The 19,924-nt window shown below is 38.8% G+C and overlaps 1 protein-coding gene across 3 annotated transcripts in view; it reads left to right on the top strand.

Moving 5' to 3' along the window:
* DSCAM (DS cell adhesion molecule) overlaps positions 1-19,924 on the top strand; it is a 495,043-nt gene that overhangs the window by 395,723 nt on the left and 79,396 nt on the right. For all 3 annotated transcript variants that reach the window (XM_051641267.1, XM_051641277.1, XM_051641287.1), the window contains 4 exons: positions 125-195; positions 7,054-7,294; positions 8,958-9,104; positions 10,813-10,968. In XM_051641267.1, the coding sequence (XP_051497227.1) occupies positions 125-195; positions 7,054-7,294; positions 8,958-9,104; positions 10,813-10,968 (615 nt within the window). The remainder of the gene's footprint in view (positions 1-124; positions 196-7,053; positions 7,295-8,957; positions 9,105-10,812; positions 10,969-19,924) is intronic.

The raw sequence follows: 19,924 nt of genomic DNA, 5'->3' as shown, positions 1-19,924 counted from the left end.
TGACATTGGCTCAGTACAAATCTTTGTGAGGCTCGTGTGCTGAGTTGGTGACACACTATGTGAAGTGCTGAATTCTGTGTGCTAGGAGGACCAATTTTGATCAGTCTCTCTTCTCTCTTTGCAGCTCCTGATGGTCCACCTCAGGATGTCCAACTTGAGCCTATATCTTCACAAAGCATTAGGGTCACCTGGAAGGTAAATAGACATAGCCATGAATATAGACTGACACTATTTTGGAGCATTCAAAGAGGTTCTATTGATGGGAGTATTGTAAAAAATGTGGATTGGTTATTTTCTTTGGGAGATACCTTGCAGATACCCTTGCCAGCAAATCTGATCTTGGCCATTAAGACTGGTGCATTGTGCGAAAAAAGAAACTCACATTTGCAAGTTATACCAGCAGCTGCTTGCCTGCACTGGTGATAGTAACATTTCCTGCTTCCCTTTGATTTCAGAGGTAAGGTTATGTGGTTGGGAAATGAGCACTCCCAGAATTTCCTGGGGTTTTTCCCATTGCAATGGACTTTGGGACAGAGCCTTATTGAAGTCATGTCTGCAGAGAGAGCAATATAGTGTCTCAGTGTAGTCCATGAGAATTGAGGAATCAGAACAACCGATTTAAAAGTATCAACAACTGATATTATTTAAAAATCTGGCATGTCTTGTGACTCAGATTTTTCTAGTTTTTGCCTAGTGTTTTGACAACCACAGAATGTTTTAAATGCTTTCAATATGATAACAGAGGTACTTAAACCATGTGCTAAATGATTTCGTGCTACATCCTGCTTGTGTATTGTAGCAAACAGAATAAAGCTATCTAATCGGAGCAGTGTAATCTCAAGATGAATGGCACTTTCCAAATCATATTGATAATTCTGTATATTTAAGATTCTTTAATATGCAGTATCAAGTACTGGAGTAGGGTGGTGGCGTAATAGTAATTAATTTCTATAGTGAAGTTAATTACTCCTGCAAATTTGGATAATGTGTGTTTTACACCATGATATGGACCATCCAGAAAGCCAGGATAGTAACAGGAAGCTGCTGTTTATTGACCATATAAATAGCTGTGGGCTGCTTAGTTGGTTGGTTGTTTTGTTTCCCCAATAAATAACCAGCATGATCCTGTGTTAGTTTTGAGTTGGTTCCAGAAAAGACAGGTTTATGTATTGCACAATCTCCACACATTGCAAGTGAACATATAACTACTGAGATGTCTAACTAGGACAGAGAGACCTCAGCTGTCAAGATTTTTTTAGTAGTTCAATGGTGTTTTGAAAATGGTGGATTAAAAATTAGATTTTGAAGAGACATTTCAGTATTGAGCTTCAGAAGCAGTAGTCTTTATCAGGCTTCTTATGCACAGGTCACAAATACAGTGCTGATTCTTGGACCTCGTCCACATCCTACATCAGCATTGGTTTTCATCAAATGGTTTTCAAAAACCAAAGGCTTGTGGTCGCTCAACACAGGCTTACCTGATGGTTGAAGTGAAACACAACAGTGTATTTATAAAAGGCATGCATGAAGTGTGGATTTAAATGCAGCACACAGTCAGTAGAGCACAGGAAGTAGCTATTGAAGCAACGCAGAGTGTACCATGATTCTCAACAACCAAAATAAAAGCTGAAGTGGTTGTTTCTTTTTAAAACATTCAACAAGTGTTACTGCCATCAGATCAAGCAAAAAATAACCTCCAAGCTTCTATGCATTAACTTGTTTTTATGGATTTATGGGATAGGCTTATTGAAAGGCTTTGCTTGCTTTTTTCAAGTTCATTTTGGGGGATATTTTCAAAATGAACAAGTGAAGACAGGCACCATTGCTTCACTGCTGGAGTTTAAAGTTGCCAGTTGTGATTCTGAAGATTCACCATTACATTTTATAAATGCAGGCAGCCACAGAACAAAAAAATAAATTTCTATGTTTCAATAACATTGTCTAAAATGTGGTTCAGTTTGTACTTTCAGGCCCCTTCAGGTGCAACTTCATGTCCTGATCTTTAGGTATTGTCTGGGGAGTAGAAGCATGTTAAAAGAGAGCCTAGAATTGTATTCTCAGTACCATGTTTGGAATTTGATTTGTGAATACTTGTCAAGTAATGATGAGTATTTAGTATAAGAAAATACAGAAATGAACCACGTGTTGGATATATACTGCATTGCCCTGGCAACTCTAGTGAACTGAGTGTAGAGAGGGGTTTTTTTCATAATTGGATTGAGTTTGAGGTGGGAGCTACCTGTGATCTTGAAAATGTCTGCTTGTACCCATGCAGCATATATCCAGACCACGAAATGTGAGTCCATGCTTCCAGAACTGTGCACCCTGAGGTGAACCTGGTGCCACATACTGTGCAGATGGTAGCTAGACTTTTGGAGTTTGCTGTGGACTGTGCTGCCAGACTGCAAACCCAGTCTCTCACAAATACTCCTGTGAACATTCAAGATATTATTCCCATAGACCTGGTCTCTGTTAAATCAAGTAAATATTTTAATTTATTGACCAGCACTACCTGACGTGGTTAAGTGGCTTGAGAGCACTGGCAGTGAGATGCTCCCGGTAGTGTGTCGTCTGACAAAGTGCTAGAAAGATGCTGCTGTCTCTAGCCAGAAGCAGCCTATGGTCCCATCATGCCACAAGACCTCATGAGATACTGTTTTGCTAGCAGCAGAAATGCTGGAAGTCTGCCTATGACAGGATGGACAGTAGAAAGCATCCCTGGCAATTCACTGGAATTCTGCTTAGTGTGATCTTTGTCCTGTCAAGCACCTGTGTGCTCAGCTTGAAAGCTTAGAGCCTTAATTTGCAGCTGGTGCTTTATCTGCTGCTAGGTTAGCTCATCTGATGGGTGCTAAGTTTCTCTGTGGTGCTGGACGTAGTTGAAATCTAATTGTTTTCCTTGACTTTGAAGCTCCATTGTAGACAAAGGGGAAATCACTAAGCTGCCTTCCTGAAAGGTTAGTGCTTATGCACTCCTGATTTTACTGGAAGAATTATTTCCTGACTGACAACTTGTAACAGGTGATTAAGAAGTCCTCCTAATTAGAAAGTCTCAAAACAGGGGTGAGCCATTAACTTCCCTTGAATTATTGCAGTTTTCTCCTGTCCATACTTTAGTCCATTACTCAACAAGGTACTTTAAAATGCTCCCACAGACATACTGTTGTTCTGTTCCTTGCTTAATCCTGACTTTTGGGTAGGTCCCTACGATGCACTGCTGTGCAGAAGGCACTCATTGCATTGTGCAATAAAAAGTACTTAAGAATAAAAAAATACCTCATGAGAGAAATCCTATATTTTCATGAAGAAAAAAAAAAAAAAAAAAAGTAAAACCAGCTATAACCTGGTTATTTTTGTTTGGAGGCATGTGGAGCTTTTGCCATAAAAATCTATGATGTCATTATGCAAAAGAGATTGTATTGAGAACCATAGTTTTATTTAAAGTTGACAAATGTCATTTAAATACGGTGTCAATAATAGCAAAAGGAGCAGAGAATAAGACATCAATTATCTTTAATCTTGTATTAAGTTTTATTTCTGCAGCTTGCTGCAGTCATTAATCTTCCTTTAAAGTTTACCTTAGCCCACTTTTAGAAAATCCTGGTTAAGCAAAGTTTTGTAGGTCTATGATCTATATAATCCCATTTCAATGTGTCTACATAGAACACGAGGTTTCAGATTGAATTTTTAAATAACACTCAGCATTTTTTGGTAGTTTAAAGTAGTGCAGAGAGAATGGGAATGAAACAAGAATTCTCATTTAGAAAAAGCATTATTTATTACTTTTTTTCTTGTAATATTTTACATGGTAAATGAACCCATTACATTTAGACATGGGAAATATTCCTTCTCTTTATGTATATTCACATGCACACAAATATAAGTTGTCATACTTTACAAAAGTCATTGATACCCTATTTTATATATACTGGATTTTCTCAGATAAGAGGTAAGACAGTGGACTGAAACTTACTTTTTAATTTTATTCTATGACTACAGACAAGGTTAACAGCATTTTTCTCCCTGAACACTTAGTCATGGCCAAATGTGGCTTTGCTGAATCTTCTACCAAAAATTGTCTATATACAAGATGGTGCATAATTCAACTATTATTTACTTGTGCAAAAAGTCAATCCAAAAGGAAGCATTTATACAGTACTGACGAGGAACATTTGAAGTTTTGTGGAGCAGAACATTTCAATGCTTTGTTTTGACGTGACTTTGAGCTTGGTTTATATTGTACATTTTTTAGAAGTGGAGAAAAAAAAAGAAGTAAAATGATGATATTTCATTAAAAAAAAAATTTCATGAAGACTGCAAAATTTGCCATTTTATTCCAATTCAAAATGAGAAAGTATATAATTGCAGAATTCCCAGTGAGGAGGCTGTTCAGGCTATAGACCCTGTCTGAGAATATTTCAATGCTTAGCACTGAGATGCTTCATGATTCAGTTTTATCATTACGGTCAATCCATTTTATAGTATGATATATGTGTTCCAATATATGTGCTGTGTGCTTCTGTAATCTATTACGAACGAGGTGAATGCTCACTTTTTCTTGGTATACAGCTCATGCCTTATGACACAGAGTGTACGTACATACATCATCTTAATGCGCGCTCTATGTGGCAGCAGGCAGTGTATGCCCTTCACAAAACAATAAATACACTACATTAAGTGGTATATGTGTTTCATGCGTGTTGCTTGGGATTTCAATAAATGACATGTGTTTGTGAGCACTTTTGTTAAAAAGCACCCCATGGTAACTCATGGTAATGCTCCAGTTGTAGCCTTTAGCTAGGAGAGGCTTCGGATCTTGAGACGTGCCACAGTACACATGCTGTTGTTTCAGACAAGAAATCTCCATGCAGACTGTGGAGGATTTGCCAGGCTGTGATGGAATCCAAGACTGATGGAGAGAACTGATGTCCTGACTTGATTAAACTGATACCTTCAAACTGATACACATTTAGAAAAAAGACAGTGACCTGCAACATTGTCTGAAAGCAGTCCTCCCTATAACGTCCCTTGTTTGTGTTGTCTGCTGCTTTGTCCAAACTGTTTGTCCTTCAGTCAATTTGAAGTGTTTCGACTCTGTTAGTTCGGTCTTTTTGCCCCTTCTCATCAACACTGACAATGCCTGTAAAAATGGATGAGCTGTGCTAAATGCCATGGCTAGTAACAGAACTTGAAATCCTTCAACTAATGAAACCATTCACCCTGGAATGCTAAGTTATTTTAATGTGATTATTTTCTTTTCAGATGGAATGAAACATCTTTATCTTATGAAGGTATCTGAATCTCAAACAAAACAAAGCAAACCAAAATCTGACCTTAGTTTCGAGCCCACGGTCCAGCTTTAAAAAGCACACCTTTTGCAACCATTTAAAGATGAGGAAGCCATGCAGTTAGTTGTTCAGAATAGGTAACGCATTTGCAAAGAAAGTGTTTCAATAATACAAGACCTACATGTTTGTAAAGAAGTTGGGGGGTTTTGACAAGAAGATGAAGAAATACTCAAACAGGAAACAATTATACTCCTAGATTCCAAAAAGACACTTCTAATCCCTGCAGTGTGCCTTACAAGGTTTTCAAGACTTGAATCTCCTAATTCGGTCATCAAAGGCAGGAGGGAGAAAAAAAAAAGATAAAAAGAAATAATAATTTAAAAAGCATCTGAAGAGATAATTCAATCAGTCAGATTAATCCAGAAATGCATTTTAAATATGGAAAGGGGGCTGGCTTTTGTAGAGCAGTGATCTGTCAGTAGTGGATGAAAGGCAAATCTCACACTAGTTTTATTAGCTCCAGTGAGACTTTTGTCCAGGGGACTATAAACTCACTGAAATAGACAGGTCCTGTGGCAGAAGAGAGTATTCTTCTCGAGAACGTGTTCCACAGTAGATTTAATGGGGTATAGTCACAACAGAAATTGCTGCCTCTGTCAGTTTAACTCACCACCAATATACTGCATCACAAAGACCCTTTTTTATGGGTCGGTGAAACAGATGAGCCTGCGGCCATCTGATGGAAATTTGGAGGAGGTATGGAGGATTCGAAAGAGCTTTTTGTCCATGGATTATAAACTATGTCTTAAAATGTTTATACTAATTATACCTTATATACATAGATAATCAGACAGGCACATTATCGCCTATTGAAATTACTCCAGTACCATTTAGATGGGATTTGAATAGGTATTTCTGTCAATAACAAGCTTTTTCCCTGTCCAGTCCTTGTTTTACTCTAGACTACATTTTACATTGCAGAGTACAGAAATTATTTCCACTAGTCAGGTAGAGGGAATCTTCCACTGTGGCTGAGAAATGTGGCACATAATTACGGCCAACCATTTTGTAGCATCCGTGTTCTTCAGTCCCAGATATTGTGCACCTTGTTTTAGTAGCTATTCAGTATGCAAATCGCTGCTTACCAATTCATTATTGCCTTGAGCACTCATTATCTAGTCATCTTTCCACACTACACACTGAATGAACAGAAGCATATTTCAAAGCACAGCGTAAAATTTTCCTAATGCATCTAGCTGAATAAACTTACGTGACTGCCTTCAACAGATCGATAAATGCCTTACTAAAGATTTGGCAAGTGAATAGTAGGGGCTCCTGGCAAAAACACAATTAGTAATGAATAGTGGGCCTGTAATGCAAATATGGCCTAATCAACTCACTTTTGATTGTTTCACATGATCAGAGAACAAAACATTATAAATTCAAATTATAACTCAAGAATTTCTCCTTATCAGGTTTTTCTGTATGTGAACCATTTAAAGGCTTTTTTTTCTTTTTCTTTTTTTTTTTTTTTTTAGCACAGAAATGCACAAACTAGAACAAACTGCACCTGAAATTTCTATATCAGGGTACAAAATTACTACTTGATGTGCAGGGAGTATTTTTTAATTGTTACCTGCCATAGACTTTCACTCAGTAGGAACAAAAATAAAAAGTTGCCTTTGTGTGTATTTCAAAATTTTAAGGGGATCAACTTGACTTTGGAGACATGTACTTAATATGTAATCTTTCATTTCCTGTCTAGGCTCCAAAGAAGCACTTGCAAAATGGAATTATTCGTGGATACCAGATAGGTTATCGGGAGTACAGTGCAGGGGGCAATTTCCAGTTCAACATCATCAGTATTGATACCACAGGAGACAATGAAGTTTATACACTGAATAACCTGAAAAAATTCACCCAGTATGGCATGGTAGTCCAGGCTTGTAACCGGGCTGGAATAGGACCTTCTTCTCAGGAAATCATCACCACTACTCTTGAGGATGGTAGGTCCTAGGCAAACAGCTATCATAGGACATGTTGGTATTTCCTTTATTTCTTTTTACTTTGTTATATTTGTTGCTTGAGTAGTTATTATTATAATGGGGATAATAGAAGAGAGTTTACAGGTGTTAGCTACACTAGTCAGCTGGATGGAAAGAGACTGGCCAATGAGCTCGTACAATATTCAATATAAGAGATGCAGAATCATTCAGGTAAATAACTGTAACTCTACTAATGTGGTATATCCTGCTGTGAATTATAATGACTAAGACCATAACTTTAATTGAGAAGCCTGGTGTTGACATATTTGCAAATTTTGTGGTCTCATCATAGTTTCATAGTGGTCTCATCATAGTTTTGAAATGTGAAGAAGTAAAACTCTGAAAGGTGACATGTTACTGTTAATTTTTTTGGCTTTCTTTTGTCTTCAAGTGAATCAGCTGTGAAACCTAGAGCTCTTGAACTGCACAGTGCTTCATCTTGTCAGCATAAAGAGAGATGTGTGGTTTTTTTCAGTTATTCAGGGTAGTGGGAGAAAAATCATTGTTATTTCAGACAAAATTCAACATGTCTATTCCAAGGCACAATTTAGATTTTTGTTTTTTTTTTTTCCAAATTGCATAAAAAGTACTTCTCAAACAACGAGAGGGAGTCCTCTAGTGGAGAAAGAATTATTCCATTTCCAAAAAGAGCTCAAATATTTTAGAGGACTATAAAAGCAAATAATAATCCTAAAAGGTCACATTTTTGGCTACTGTAAATTGGCATAATTGTACTGAAGTCAGTGCCAGCGAGGAATCTGACTTTTTACCTAGGGGAAATAGAACAGCACACATCTGAAGTTCTCAAGAGCTGCAGATTTTGAGGCGTATGCTTAACAGAAGGCTACTGGTTTTAATTTACCCCAAATGTGTCTAGGCCTGGACACATTACTGCAACACCTCAGAAGGCAGTATACTCACACATGCATATATTTTGTATTATAATAAATAGTGGGATATTTTCTTCAGAATCCAGCATACCTACTTTTCCCTGGAAATAGTTTGTTTTCTGGGGTTTTTTTTGGTCTTTATTCTGTTTTGGGTCCCTCTCAGAATTAAGGATGTCATGAACTTTAAAAGCAATGTCGAATACTAATACTGCTGTATTGCTTTAACACTAAATGGCCAACAGAAGATGCCTTAGATTTGGCTGACTTTTTCCATTTTTTCTAAATCTCAGTGAAAATACTTTATGAACATATTTTCCAATATTTTTTAAAGAAGTGTTTGCTTCCCCCCTCATCCCCAATTTTAAACGTAAATTAGAATTGTCCAGAAAGATGGCAATTTGGCTGCAAAATGTAACAAATAAATTTAAACTGCTTACAGAATATTCTGCATATTTTAGCAGTAGGACATGTTTCACTTTCAAAATAAATTACAAAAAAGCTATTATAAGACTAGTCAGCAAGTGGGGAAGCAGTACATCAAAAGTAATTCCAGGGAAATCAGCTGCACTTGCAGAAACACATGGATTGTAGCAAGAATAAAGGTTTTGCACTGCTAAGAGTGTGTAACTGTTAATTAAATAACGGGTGGTGGGATAGCAATGAAAACTGGAAGGGTAGCTAAAGGGTAAACATTGAGTTGTATTGAGTTAAATATGGTGAATATCTTATTCCAGTGCCCAGTTGCCCTCCAGGGAACGTGCAAGCCACTGCCACATCACCAGAAACCATCTCTATTTCCTGGTCAACCTTGGCGAAAGAAACCCTGAATGGGATTCTGCAAGGATTCAGGGTTATCTACTGGGCAAATCTCTTGGACGGAGGTGAGAGAAATCAAGCTAGTACCAAGGAACAAGCTGGATGTGGCCTTTATATCATTTCCTCTCTGCTGTGAAGACATTGTCCTTCCTTTTCTCTTTGTTTTCGAGAAAGCTTCATCTATCTGTGAAGCAAGCCATTTTCTGTAGATCTAGCTGCCTGGAGGTTCCCTGAGGGGAGGCTTCCACCGTGGGTTTGCAACACTCCACAGACCTGCCCTACTACCCAAAATGACTGGAGCAAATCTCATCTCAGTTACAAAGTCCAGCAGGTTTCTTTTATAAAGAATGGTGATAGTAAAATAGAACATATCTGCCCAGTCCTGTATTTTATTTTAGTTTGGCTGTTTATCTGTTTGCTTAAGTATTGCCTACTTGAGAGGTTAATGCTTATTTTTTACAGGAAGCATTTAATCTCCATAGTTGAGGGCAAAAGAAGGAAACATTTTGGAAAAGGCTGGGTGCTTTCATGCCAGCCTCTTCTGTTGTACTTAGGTTTTGTACTCTTAGCATAATTCCTAGGAAAACAGATTCCTGGATAGGCAATGAGTGAAATGATCAAAGGAGAAATGAGATTCCTTATTAATTTACAATTTATCACAAAGATAATTCTATGTATGGTCCTTTCTTGAAAATGAGATATTAGTAGGTTTGAGATGCGTATGTCTTTGCAGGGCAATGAGCCGTCGCGCATCTGTTGGTTTCATCCATCAGGATCATAGTTCACTCTAATATGCAACTGTCTTGCAAATCCTGGCCTCTGATAGTGTGGCAAGGGGAACTCAAAGTGGAAATGTAACCCAGAGGCCTGTTGTTACTGCTGGTAATATTAGAGTAAAAAACATTTGGAAATAAACAACCAATTCCTTCGTACATTTAAAAATTAAAATTTAAAATGTATGAGAAGCATACATAACAATGTAGATACATTGGACATAAGATGAAGTATTTGCAGTGGTTCTTGTAGTCTTTGGATCTGGTCCTATGTGAGTATTATCAGTGCATGTCTAAGTTCCTGTGTGGTGTCCTACAACATGATGAAAAAAGATTATGTTCATGCAGTGCTTAAAACTGGATTTTCTTCATTTGTTCAGATTTATTTTCTGCCCCAAATAGATTTAAAGCTTTTTTTGCCTTATGGGTTGTACTTCTTAGCTTGCTGCAAAAAAGATTCATGTAAAGTGCATCACCATTCTGCAAGCAAATCTGATTTTATTGTGTTTAAATCTATTGCTAGCTGGTATTACTGCTATCAAGTGCTTTGCAGCAGCATTTGCTACATATATTAAAATAAAGGCAACTTTTTGTTTCTTTGTTTTTCCTTATGAGAAGTGGTCTTTCTCAAAATCAGAAAACCTTTATGCAGCTAAATGATTTTTTCATTTTAGCTGTAGGCAATATTTTGCAATAATATCTTCTTTTTATCTATTCTTTATGAAAGATCTTGTTCCTTGTAGAAATTTTCAGTTCACTCCCTTGTATTAAAAAAAAAAGAAAAGAAAAGAAAAAAATGTTTGAAAGTGAAAACTGAGTCTGCTTTGAATGGTGAGAAGTCAGGACACAAAGGAATTTATTTTGATTTATAATGATTCATTGCTATTTTATAATAATGAAGCATTACTTCTCTGGTACACTCTTTAATCCCCAAGATTTCCACAGTATCAATAGCTGGGAGAAGACTTGACAATAACCCAATTTCCTTTTCATTCTATAGAGCTAGGAGAGATAAGGAATGTCACTACTACGCAGCCATCACTAGAGCTTGATGGCCTGGAAAAATACACCAACTACAGCATTCAGGTGTTGGCTTTTACACGAGCTGGAGATGGAGTGAGAAGTGAACAGATTTTCACCCGCACTAAAGAAGATGGTAAGCAGTGAAACATTTTCCATCCCCACTTTCATGAAGTGTTTATATGTCTCAGGCTTTCAAAATAGGGCAAATATTGTACAAAAACATGCAGAGTGAGGTTTCTATCTGGATGTCTTGAGTCAGGAGCACAATGAGAGGAGTATGCACCCACAGCTTTGAAAACCATCAAACTGTTTCCCTGGCTCCACTTCAGGTGGGCCAGAAGTTTACATATAACACTAATGATCTGAGCAAGTTTGTATTTATTTTTTTTTCCCCTGAATACTTCAAGATCTTATTTGAAAATTCTAAGAGGGTTTGAGTTGATTCTTTCAATGTGATCGAAAGAGAGAAAGAGAGACTATTCTAACATGATCTTATATGTCTTGTGTGCCTCTAAGATTTTTTTCAGTAGATTAAAAATAAAAAAATAAAAATACCTTTAAACACCTCTTCCCTCAAAAGCAAAATGAAGAACAAAACTCTTTTGCCTTGGTTTATAGACAAAAATACAGAAAAATCACGTCCTAGTGCTGAAAGTTTAAGAAACTTTTAACCATACACCGATTTTAACCATGGAAATCACTTCAGGTTTCCTCAATAGGATGCCACATACTGATCTCTTTCTCAAGGACTAAAATTTCAAATTCAGGGGAAGTTTTGTCCCTAACCTGTTTAATGCCTTGAAAACCCCATGAGATGTACAAATACATCTTTAGGTCCTGAAGCACTTTTGAAAATCAGGTTTGAGGATTTTATGGCAGAAATAAAAATGCACAGAGTCCTAGCAATGAAGTTAGTTGGAAAATGTTTGATTGGTAAATTCTCCTGTGAGTTATGCAATGTTTTTTCAAGGAAATTAGTCAATGGATTTTATTACTTATCTGATTTACTGGTCATTCATGAATGTATGAATGTATTTGACAATTTTTTTTTTATTTGTAATCAGATCTACAAAAGTGCCAAGAGAGTAGGTTCAGTAGATTAACTGGCTTGATGGATATTTGGTGGGTTTTTGCCAATAAAAAATGACTTGATGTATGTTACTAACTTTTTCCAATAAAATATTAACAGACTTATTCTAAAATTTACATACATTGTAAGGTCAACTGGACCCAACTGTAGTTGTATCTAGGGGATGCAGTTTAAATGAAAATTTGACTTCTAAAATTTTCTCTTACATTATCAAATGGATTATTTGTTCCTTGTTGTATTTTCACATGCTTAATACTTTCCATTACTTTGACTCAAGTTGAATTAACAGCAAAACAAGTAAGTTAATGTCTTATCATTGAGAAATGTGAGGAAATTTAGACATATAGCAATGTTGGTCAAGGTAGGTCTGCTTCCCGGACTTGCTAGCTGTGGGTATCACTGAGGTCTTGCATCAGCTTGCAATAATAAGACTCCGTTTAAAACTGTGTCAAGGTACCACACCTAGTCTGAAACTGTCAAGGACAATTTGCTCAGCTACAGACTTGAGTGTCTTAGACACTGAATGTGAGGTCATTCTGATTCCCACCCTACAGTCCTTTAACAACCACTTTGGACCAGCTAAGACCTGAGTCAGATGCTCTGGTGACACCCAGTGGTTGGAGGCAGATGATTTTATTCCAAATTAAAATCTAAAACATAAGAGAATTGTAAGATCACCTGCTGCATTTTCAAGTTCCTTTTTTGTCAGGTGCATCTCAGGATGCCAGCTTTTCCCTGAATATGCCCTGAACCCAAAGGCTCCCATGCCAGAGCCTTTGAACTCCCCCCAGCAGATAGGGCGAGTGTCCCAGACTGTTCCAGGAGCTCAGGGACAGGTTGGTCTCAGGGAGATACAGTTCATGTCAGAGCACCTCTGTGGACAGCAAGAATGTGCTTCCTAGTCTGCCTTTGAGGAACATCACAGCCTGCTGCTGCCTTGTGTGTCAAATTGGCCAGCCAATCCAATGTCAGGCGACAGTAAGGAGCATTCTTGCAGAGATCCCTGAAAAGCCATCCTGTGGAGACAACCTCTGGTTCCTGGGTCAGCACTTCATGGCACATATGCTGGAGAAGTCATAACAGCTGATTGGGAATGCCATGCACTGGTTTCCATTGAGTTAAAAATTGTATGAGAGCTGATACCAAAATTTGCCTGCGTGCAGATAGCATCATGTCTCTGTGTGAGGTTCCTTCAGCTTTTTGAATTGATCAGATAGCAGAAGTGGTACCAGCAGTACCTCTCTCCCTCACTGTGGACAACAAAAATATGGTGTGCTGCTCTTGAAAGGTTGCTGACACTTCACCAAGACCATCCGATGTCCAAAAAGGATCAGATACATCTCAGCTATCGCTGAGATCTCCTAAATTTGCAGCGATGAGCACTCCATAACCTCCGTAAGTATCCTGTACCAGTTAAGGATTCACAACAATGCAATCTCTTTTGCTGCAACTGAGCTGAATACTTTCCTCTGCCCTTCTGGTCTGGGAAAGCAATAAATAACTTGCCACTTTGTAACAGCATTTCCTAGCTGAAGGGTTACTGTGCCCACTGCTCCCTCCCCCAACATACACTCATCCATCTCCTGTGACCTGTCTCCAGTTTGCAACAGTTCTTAAACATCAGAAGCCCCAGATTTTGTTGTTTTGTTTTGTTTTGTTTTGTTTTGTTTTGTTTTCCTCTTTAACTCACCTCTTCCTAGTTTGCTTCTTCCCAATTCTTGGTGACTCTTTTGCTGTCTCTCAGATCAGACAGTCCTGAGATGTGGGAAGCACATAGATTCTGACCATGTTTGGCTGCTGTGCAAAAGCTTGCTCTCATCTTTAATCCTCCTGGCAGTTCAGAAACTATTCACCCCGAGGCAGTGTGACTAAACTCTTCAGATGTTTTCTGATGCCTCACAGTGGCTCCACTCATTAAATCTTTTGTCCAGAAAACTAAACTGAAAAGTGTTTCCAGAAAAATACAATTATTTCATGTTTTGCTTCAGCTTCACAGCTTTTTATTAAAGGAAGTAAAGATTTAGAATGGAATACAGAAAGGGCTGCAGTTAAACATAAGCCAAAACAAAAGTCCTGTTTCTGAACATCCTTAAGACTGTGGAAGTTAAATGGGAAAAGAAAATTCACATTTTTAAACTGTATGTTTTTATCAGATGTCTCGTTCCTTAGAAAGAACAGACATTTCCTCTGTAATTTTCTAAGGAAAAGAGGCTCGTTCCTATCAAGGATTATTCAGTAGGACTAATTTTAGTGCACTTGAAAATACTGCCCTAATGTTAGTTTGAACACCCTCTCAGCATGTGAAATACAAGTACTTGCAATCTTCAAGGAGCTTAGATCTGGAAACTTTGTATCTCTGCTCCCAGACCTTCTCTGGCTACAATTGTGACACAGGATATTCCACCCACCTCTAATAAAATCTGTGTATCTGAGATATTTTTAAAGTACTTGCCAGGCCCTCCACATCATGATTACTATGAGGCCAAATTATGCCACTAATTTGTTTTTCTTTTTACATTAGGAGAAGCTTTTCTTTGTGAAGTCATTGGTGCAGCATGTTCCACTGCTGCTGTTGAAAGGCAGATCGCAGCCTCCTGTGACTTCTGTGTTGCTGTTCATCTAGAAGCATCAAGCCAAAATTTCTCTAGCAGGCTTGAAATCTCCAATACAGCAAAATAAGAGTAATCTAGGGAGTGAAGCAGTCAGCCTGGATGAAATGAGTTGACGCTTCAATTTCTTGTACTGTTTGATATAGATTTTAGACACCAGAGGTCAGACACTGCTGCTGATCAGCTCAGGAAATAGGAACAGCTCTAGCAAATAGTAGGAAATTAGCTTTCCTTTCAATGTGATCATATTTGTGGGTTTTCTCTAGCTTCTTTCCCTCCATTAGCCTTATTCAAAAGAAATTGCTCTTGAAGTTCATCCTGGCAGAAAAATAAGCGAAGTAGAAATGCCCATTTTTTTTAGTAATTCATTGTGGTTTTGTTCCGTACACTTTCCACATTAGACTTTCTAATAACCTGATTGTCCCCTTCACCTGAGGACTTAATTTACTAAATCATTAGAAATTAAAGTAGTTCTTCAAATTCTCTTTCTCCCTATGTCAAAAGTACAGTTTTGAAAGCAGCTCCACTTCGCAGCCATGGGAGGCTGACAAATTCCCTCTCTGTTTCTGCACTGCAAATGCAATGTGAGAAAACTGTCATTGAGACAATGAATTAGCTCCCCATAATGCCCAACACCTTGGGCAGAACAGGCCAGCAAAGGACATGAAGACAGGCTAAGAGAATTGGGGCTGTTCAGCCTAGAGAAGAGAAGGCTCCAGGGAGACCTTATAGTGGCCTTCCAGTACTTGAAAGGGGCCTACAGGAAAGCTGGGGAGGGGCTTTTCATCAGATAAGATAGTGATAGGACAAGGGCTAATGGTTTTAAACTGAAAGAGGGAAGATTTAGGTTAGATACTAGGAAGAAATTCTTCACTGCAAGTTGCCCAGGAAGGTTGTTGATGCCGCATCCCTGGAGGTTTTTAAGGCCAGGTTGGGTGAGGTTTTGTGCAACCTGATCTAGTGGTAGGGTTCCCTGCTCATGGCAGGGGGGGTTGGAGCTTGATGATCTTTATTTAAGGTCCCTTCCAACCTTAATGATTCAATGATTCTATTCTATGATTCTATGGTCCCCAGACCTCCCTCCCATGGAAAGCTTCCTGCAATTGGCAAGTTGGCTTTCCTTTCAATGTCATAATACTTATGGGTTTTGTCTAGCTTTTATTCCCCCATCTGCCTTCATAAAAAGAAACTGCTCTTCTTGAAGTTCCTCCTGGCAGAAAAACAGGTCAAGCAGAAATGCCCGATTTTATTTTTTTACAGAATACTTTGTGGTTTTGTCACTTACCCTGCTTTTTTACTGAATGTCTGGCAGAGATTGCTTCTATGTTTTCACTGGTGCAGGAGGATGCATGTTTCTCTCTTGTATCAGTTTCTTTTGAGCAAATGCTTTCTTATGCACATAAAAGCAATTTATATAATGCAGAAGACTATTCAGTGCAGCAGTGCTGTCCTTCCAGCTGTCCTCTGCCAGAAAGTTTGGCGTTCACAGCAAGGGGAAAGCTGCAGCAAGGGAGCAGCAGGGACTAGCTGCAGGGAGGAAGGAGGAGTAACGCTAAACCCCTTTGCCAGCCTCATTGTAAGACTCTGCCTGAATCCAGAGTTTTTTCCTCCTCTCCTTTCTCTCCCTGGACACCAAGCTTACAAGCGATTAGCGTGAGAGAGATGGATGTACAGATACCATCTGACAAAGCTTTATATTTATTCTGAAATGAATAAGCATAAATCCAATCAGTGTGTGTTCATTACTCTTCAGAGCAGAACTCTGCTTGGGCTTCTTCAGCTGGTGAGGATGGCTGTGCAGTTCATCACCTGGATGCTGTGACAGAAAATGGCCCTTAATGACTCCTTAATGCATTTTTTCTGTTGTCAGAGACCTCAAATTTTATCTTTTCAGACTGATAAATGTTCCCCTTGCAAAACTGGCAGGATTTGATATAAATGGTCTAGTTAATATGAGGCCAGTTCAGAGTGAATGAGAGGTGGACCGCACATATGAATGCATTTTGGCTAGCATAGGTCTAAATTGTAGGTGGGATATCTGCATGAACAAAGGCACTACCAGCAGCAGCCAGGAATTTATTTTGGTCTGTTTTTCATAAATGTAGCAGCCAATGAGATACTCTTGTGCAGTGCAGAATTAAAAATCTGCTATGGAGCAGGAGGGTTCAGTTTTCTGATATATTGGTAATATCACTCTTAAAGGCTCTACAATCTGTGCATTTGCTTCTCTGCTGTTCAGTGCTGTGAAGAAAAATAGTAATATTCTCTCTGTTTATGAAGAGTGCAGTGAGAAGGTTCCTGGAGCTCCTCCCTGTTATCCAGCACATCTAAATGCTTTTTCCCCGACTAGTTTTATCAGTATAATTGCCTTCTCTGTGTTAGCATTTCACTTCCACTGTCAAGAATACAAAGTGTTCTCCTTCACATGAAACCAGCATGCTAGTTCTGTGTCTTTCAAAGCCTTGCTAGCTGGAGAATGAGGCCATCTTTGAACTAGAATTTGCCAAATCTGCTCCCTGGAGGGCTGCAAAGTTGGCTAGTAGCAGTCCTCAGCTTTTTTGTGCTCAACCCTGATTGTCCTCCAGTTTCTTACAATTATTTTACCCGTGGTAACCTTGGAAAAAAGAAACTATGTTATTGTGCACATTTAACTTGTCTTCACTGAAGTCTGTGGGAATCCGTGTGCTAAAAAATGATCCATGGACAATTCAATAAGACAGCTCAGGTCTCCTGAAAATGCTGTTTCATAGTGACTGAAGCTAGTAAGGAATGTAATGGCAATGAGAGAAAATACCTTAAGTTAGCATAGCAAGCCTAGGGTCTTTCCTCTCCAAGATCAGGCAGGCACTTCATACCCCCACCAGAATTTCTTCAGATACTCAAGAAACCCATGTTTAGTAACAAATGTGTCAGTTAATGCTGAGCTAACTCATAATCATCTTGTTTATGTTCAGGGGATGAGTTTGAGCAATGACTTTAACCTCTGGAGAGAGGACAGTGGTAGTCTGTAAGGCATCAGATGACAATCTGCAGAATTCTTGCTAAGGAAATGTAAACAGTTCCTCATACACAGTCATTGCTACATGCACAACCACAAAGATAAAGAGTGGAGTAATAAATTAACATTGAGAATAACTTTGGAAACACTGAAAAAGCTGTTGCAGAATTCCAAGCCTTCAACAACAAGGCAAAGAGGTCTTTGGATTAGAAAAGCTTTAGAAATTTGACTATATGACTTCATGGCTGTCTTTCTAGACCCTCTTTCTGCTGGTCTGTACACTAGACACAAATAGAGCAGTCCAATGACAAGTAATATTTTCCACATATGTCTATTGACTGGAAAATGCTAGATGAATTTTGAGTTAATCCCTTAGCAGCTGACAGCCATGACCAATTACCATCAGAACCTGTCCCTATACATCACACTCTAATTTAACATTAAATTACTTTAACCTCATACACCTATTTGCAGTGATTTCCAGAAAACATTAGTAACCATGAAGGAATCCTCCCATGGGTTAAGTAATTACCCTGGAGAGTTAGCTTTCACTCTTCAGCAGCAGGAGCAAATAGCATTTCTAATGAGTTGGGTATAAATAACAAGTTGAATGCTGTCAAGCATCAATATTTACTCTGCATTGGGTAGAACTGCTAACTGAATTAGCCCCTTTGCAGTGAGGGGCTGGGTTTGCATGCAATTACAATGGTGACATTCTCACTTGATGCCTTATTAGCTTTCTCAACACACTATAAATAGAAAATGCATATTCAGAAATGTTGCACTGAGTGGTGCTTATCTGTCAGTTTTCTTACATCTGCCAGTACCTACAGAGATATACAATTGAAATTCTGCTTATATGGTTTTTATAACCTGAAGTAGCTAGCTGCAAAGCTAAGCAAAGTTAGACCCCAGGCCGTCTGGCTTCTCTTTATAGGCAAAGTTTTTTAGCACCGTATCTTCTTACTTAAATGAGGTAGAACCAAGATTAAGGATCCATCTAGAAAGGTCAGCTTGCTCCACAAGGATTTTTTTATTCGTATTGCACAATAAGTGGTTTCTGTGAAAATAAAGAAAGCTGATCAGGCACTGGAATGGTAATTTTACTGGAAATTCAGTCATCATTATTGTTTTGCTTGAAATTAGACAAAAAGTATTGCTTCATTAACCAAAACTCCTGCACAGAACAGAGTTCATCAAAATGTTTCATGTAGTCTTTAATACCATCTGTAGTAATTACCACTACAATGTATCTATTTTAATAATTTAACATGAATATTATCCACTTGCAGTATTACAAATATATTTCAAAATTATTTTTACTGTTCTAAAAATATGTTCAAATAATTTCCTGTTGACAAAAGAGTTATTTACTGAGTGCACCCTCAGCAAGTTTGCTGACAACACCACGCTGTGCAGTATGGTTGACACCCTGGAGGGAAGGGATGCCATCCAGAGGGACCTTGACAGGCTTGAGAGGTGGGCCCATGCCGAGATCATGAAGTTCAACAAGGCCAGGTGCAAGGTCCTGCACCTGGGTTGGGGCAATCCCAAGCACAAATGGGCAGAGAATGAATTTAAAACAGCCTTGAGGAAAGGACCTGGGGATGTTGGTTGATGAAAAGCTCAACGTGAGCTGGCAATGTGTGCCCGCAGCCCAGAAAGCCAACTGTGTCCTGGGCTGCATCAAAAGAAGTGTGGCCAGCAGGTGAAGGGAGGTGATTCTGCCCCTCTGTTCTCATGAGACCCCACCTGGAGTATTGTGTCCACTTCTGGAGCTCCCAATACAAGAAGGACATGGATCTGTTGCAGTGAGTCCAGAGGAGGCCACAAAGATATCTGAGGGCTGGAGCACCTCTCCTACAAAAACAGGCTGAGAGATTTGGGGTCGTTCAGCCTGGAGAAGAGAAGGCTCTGAGGAGACCCCCATAGCAGCCTTCCAGTACCTGAAGAGGCTACAGAAAAGCTGGGGAGGGACTTTTTACCAGGGTGTGTAGTGATAGGATGAGGGGTAATGGTTTTAAACTGAAAGAGGGTAGATTTAGGTTAGACGTTAGGAAGAAATTCTTTAGTGTGGCGGTGATGAGACATAGGAACAGGTTGCCCAGGGAAGTGGTGGATGCCCCATCCCTGGAAGTGTTCAAGGCCAGGTTGGATGGGGCTCTGAGCAGCCTGGTCTACTGGGAGGTGTCCCTGCCCATGCAGGGGAGTTGAAACTAGATGATCTTTAAGGTCCCTTCCAACCTAAACCATTCTGTGATTCTGTGTGTGATTCTGTGAGTTGTAATTTTTTTCAGGAAACTTTAAATCAACTTATTCTGATGTTAATTGTAGCCCTTGCTATTTTTTGTAAGTACTAGCTTATGTGTAATGTGATATTGCAGCCTCCATC

The sequence above is a fragment of the Apus apus genome, chromosome 1 (assembly GCF_020740795.1).
Source record: "Apus apus isolate bApuApu2 chromosome 1, bApuApu2.pri.cur, whole genome shotgun sequence".
NCBI classification, from domain to species: Eukaryota; Metazoa; Chordata; class Aves; order Apodiformes; family Apodidae; genus Apus; species Apus apus.
This window is presented reverse-complemented; position numbering and strand designations above follow the sequence as displayed.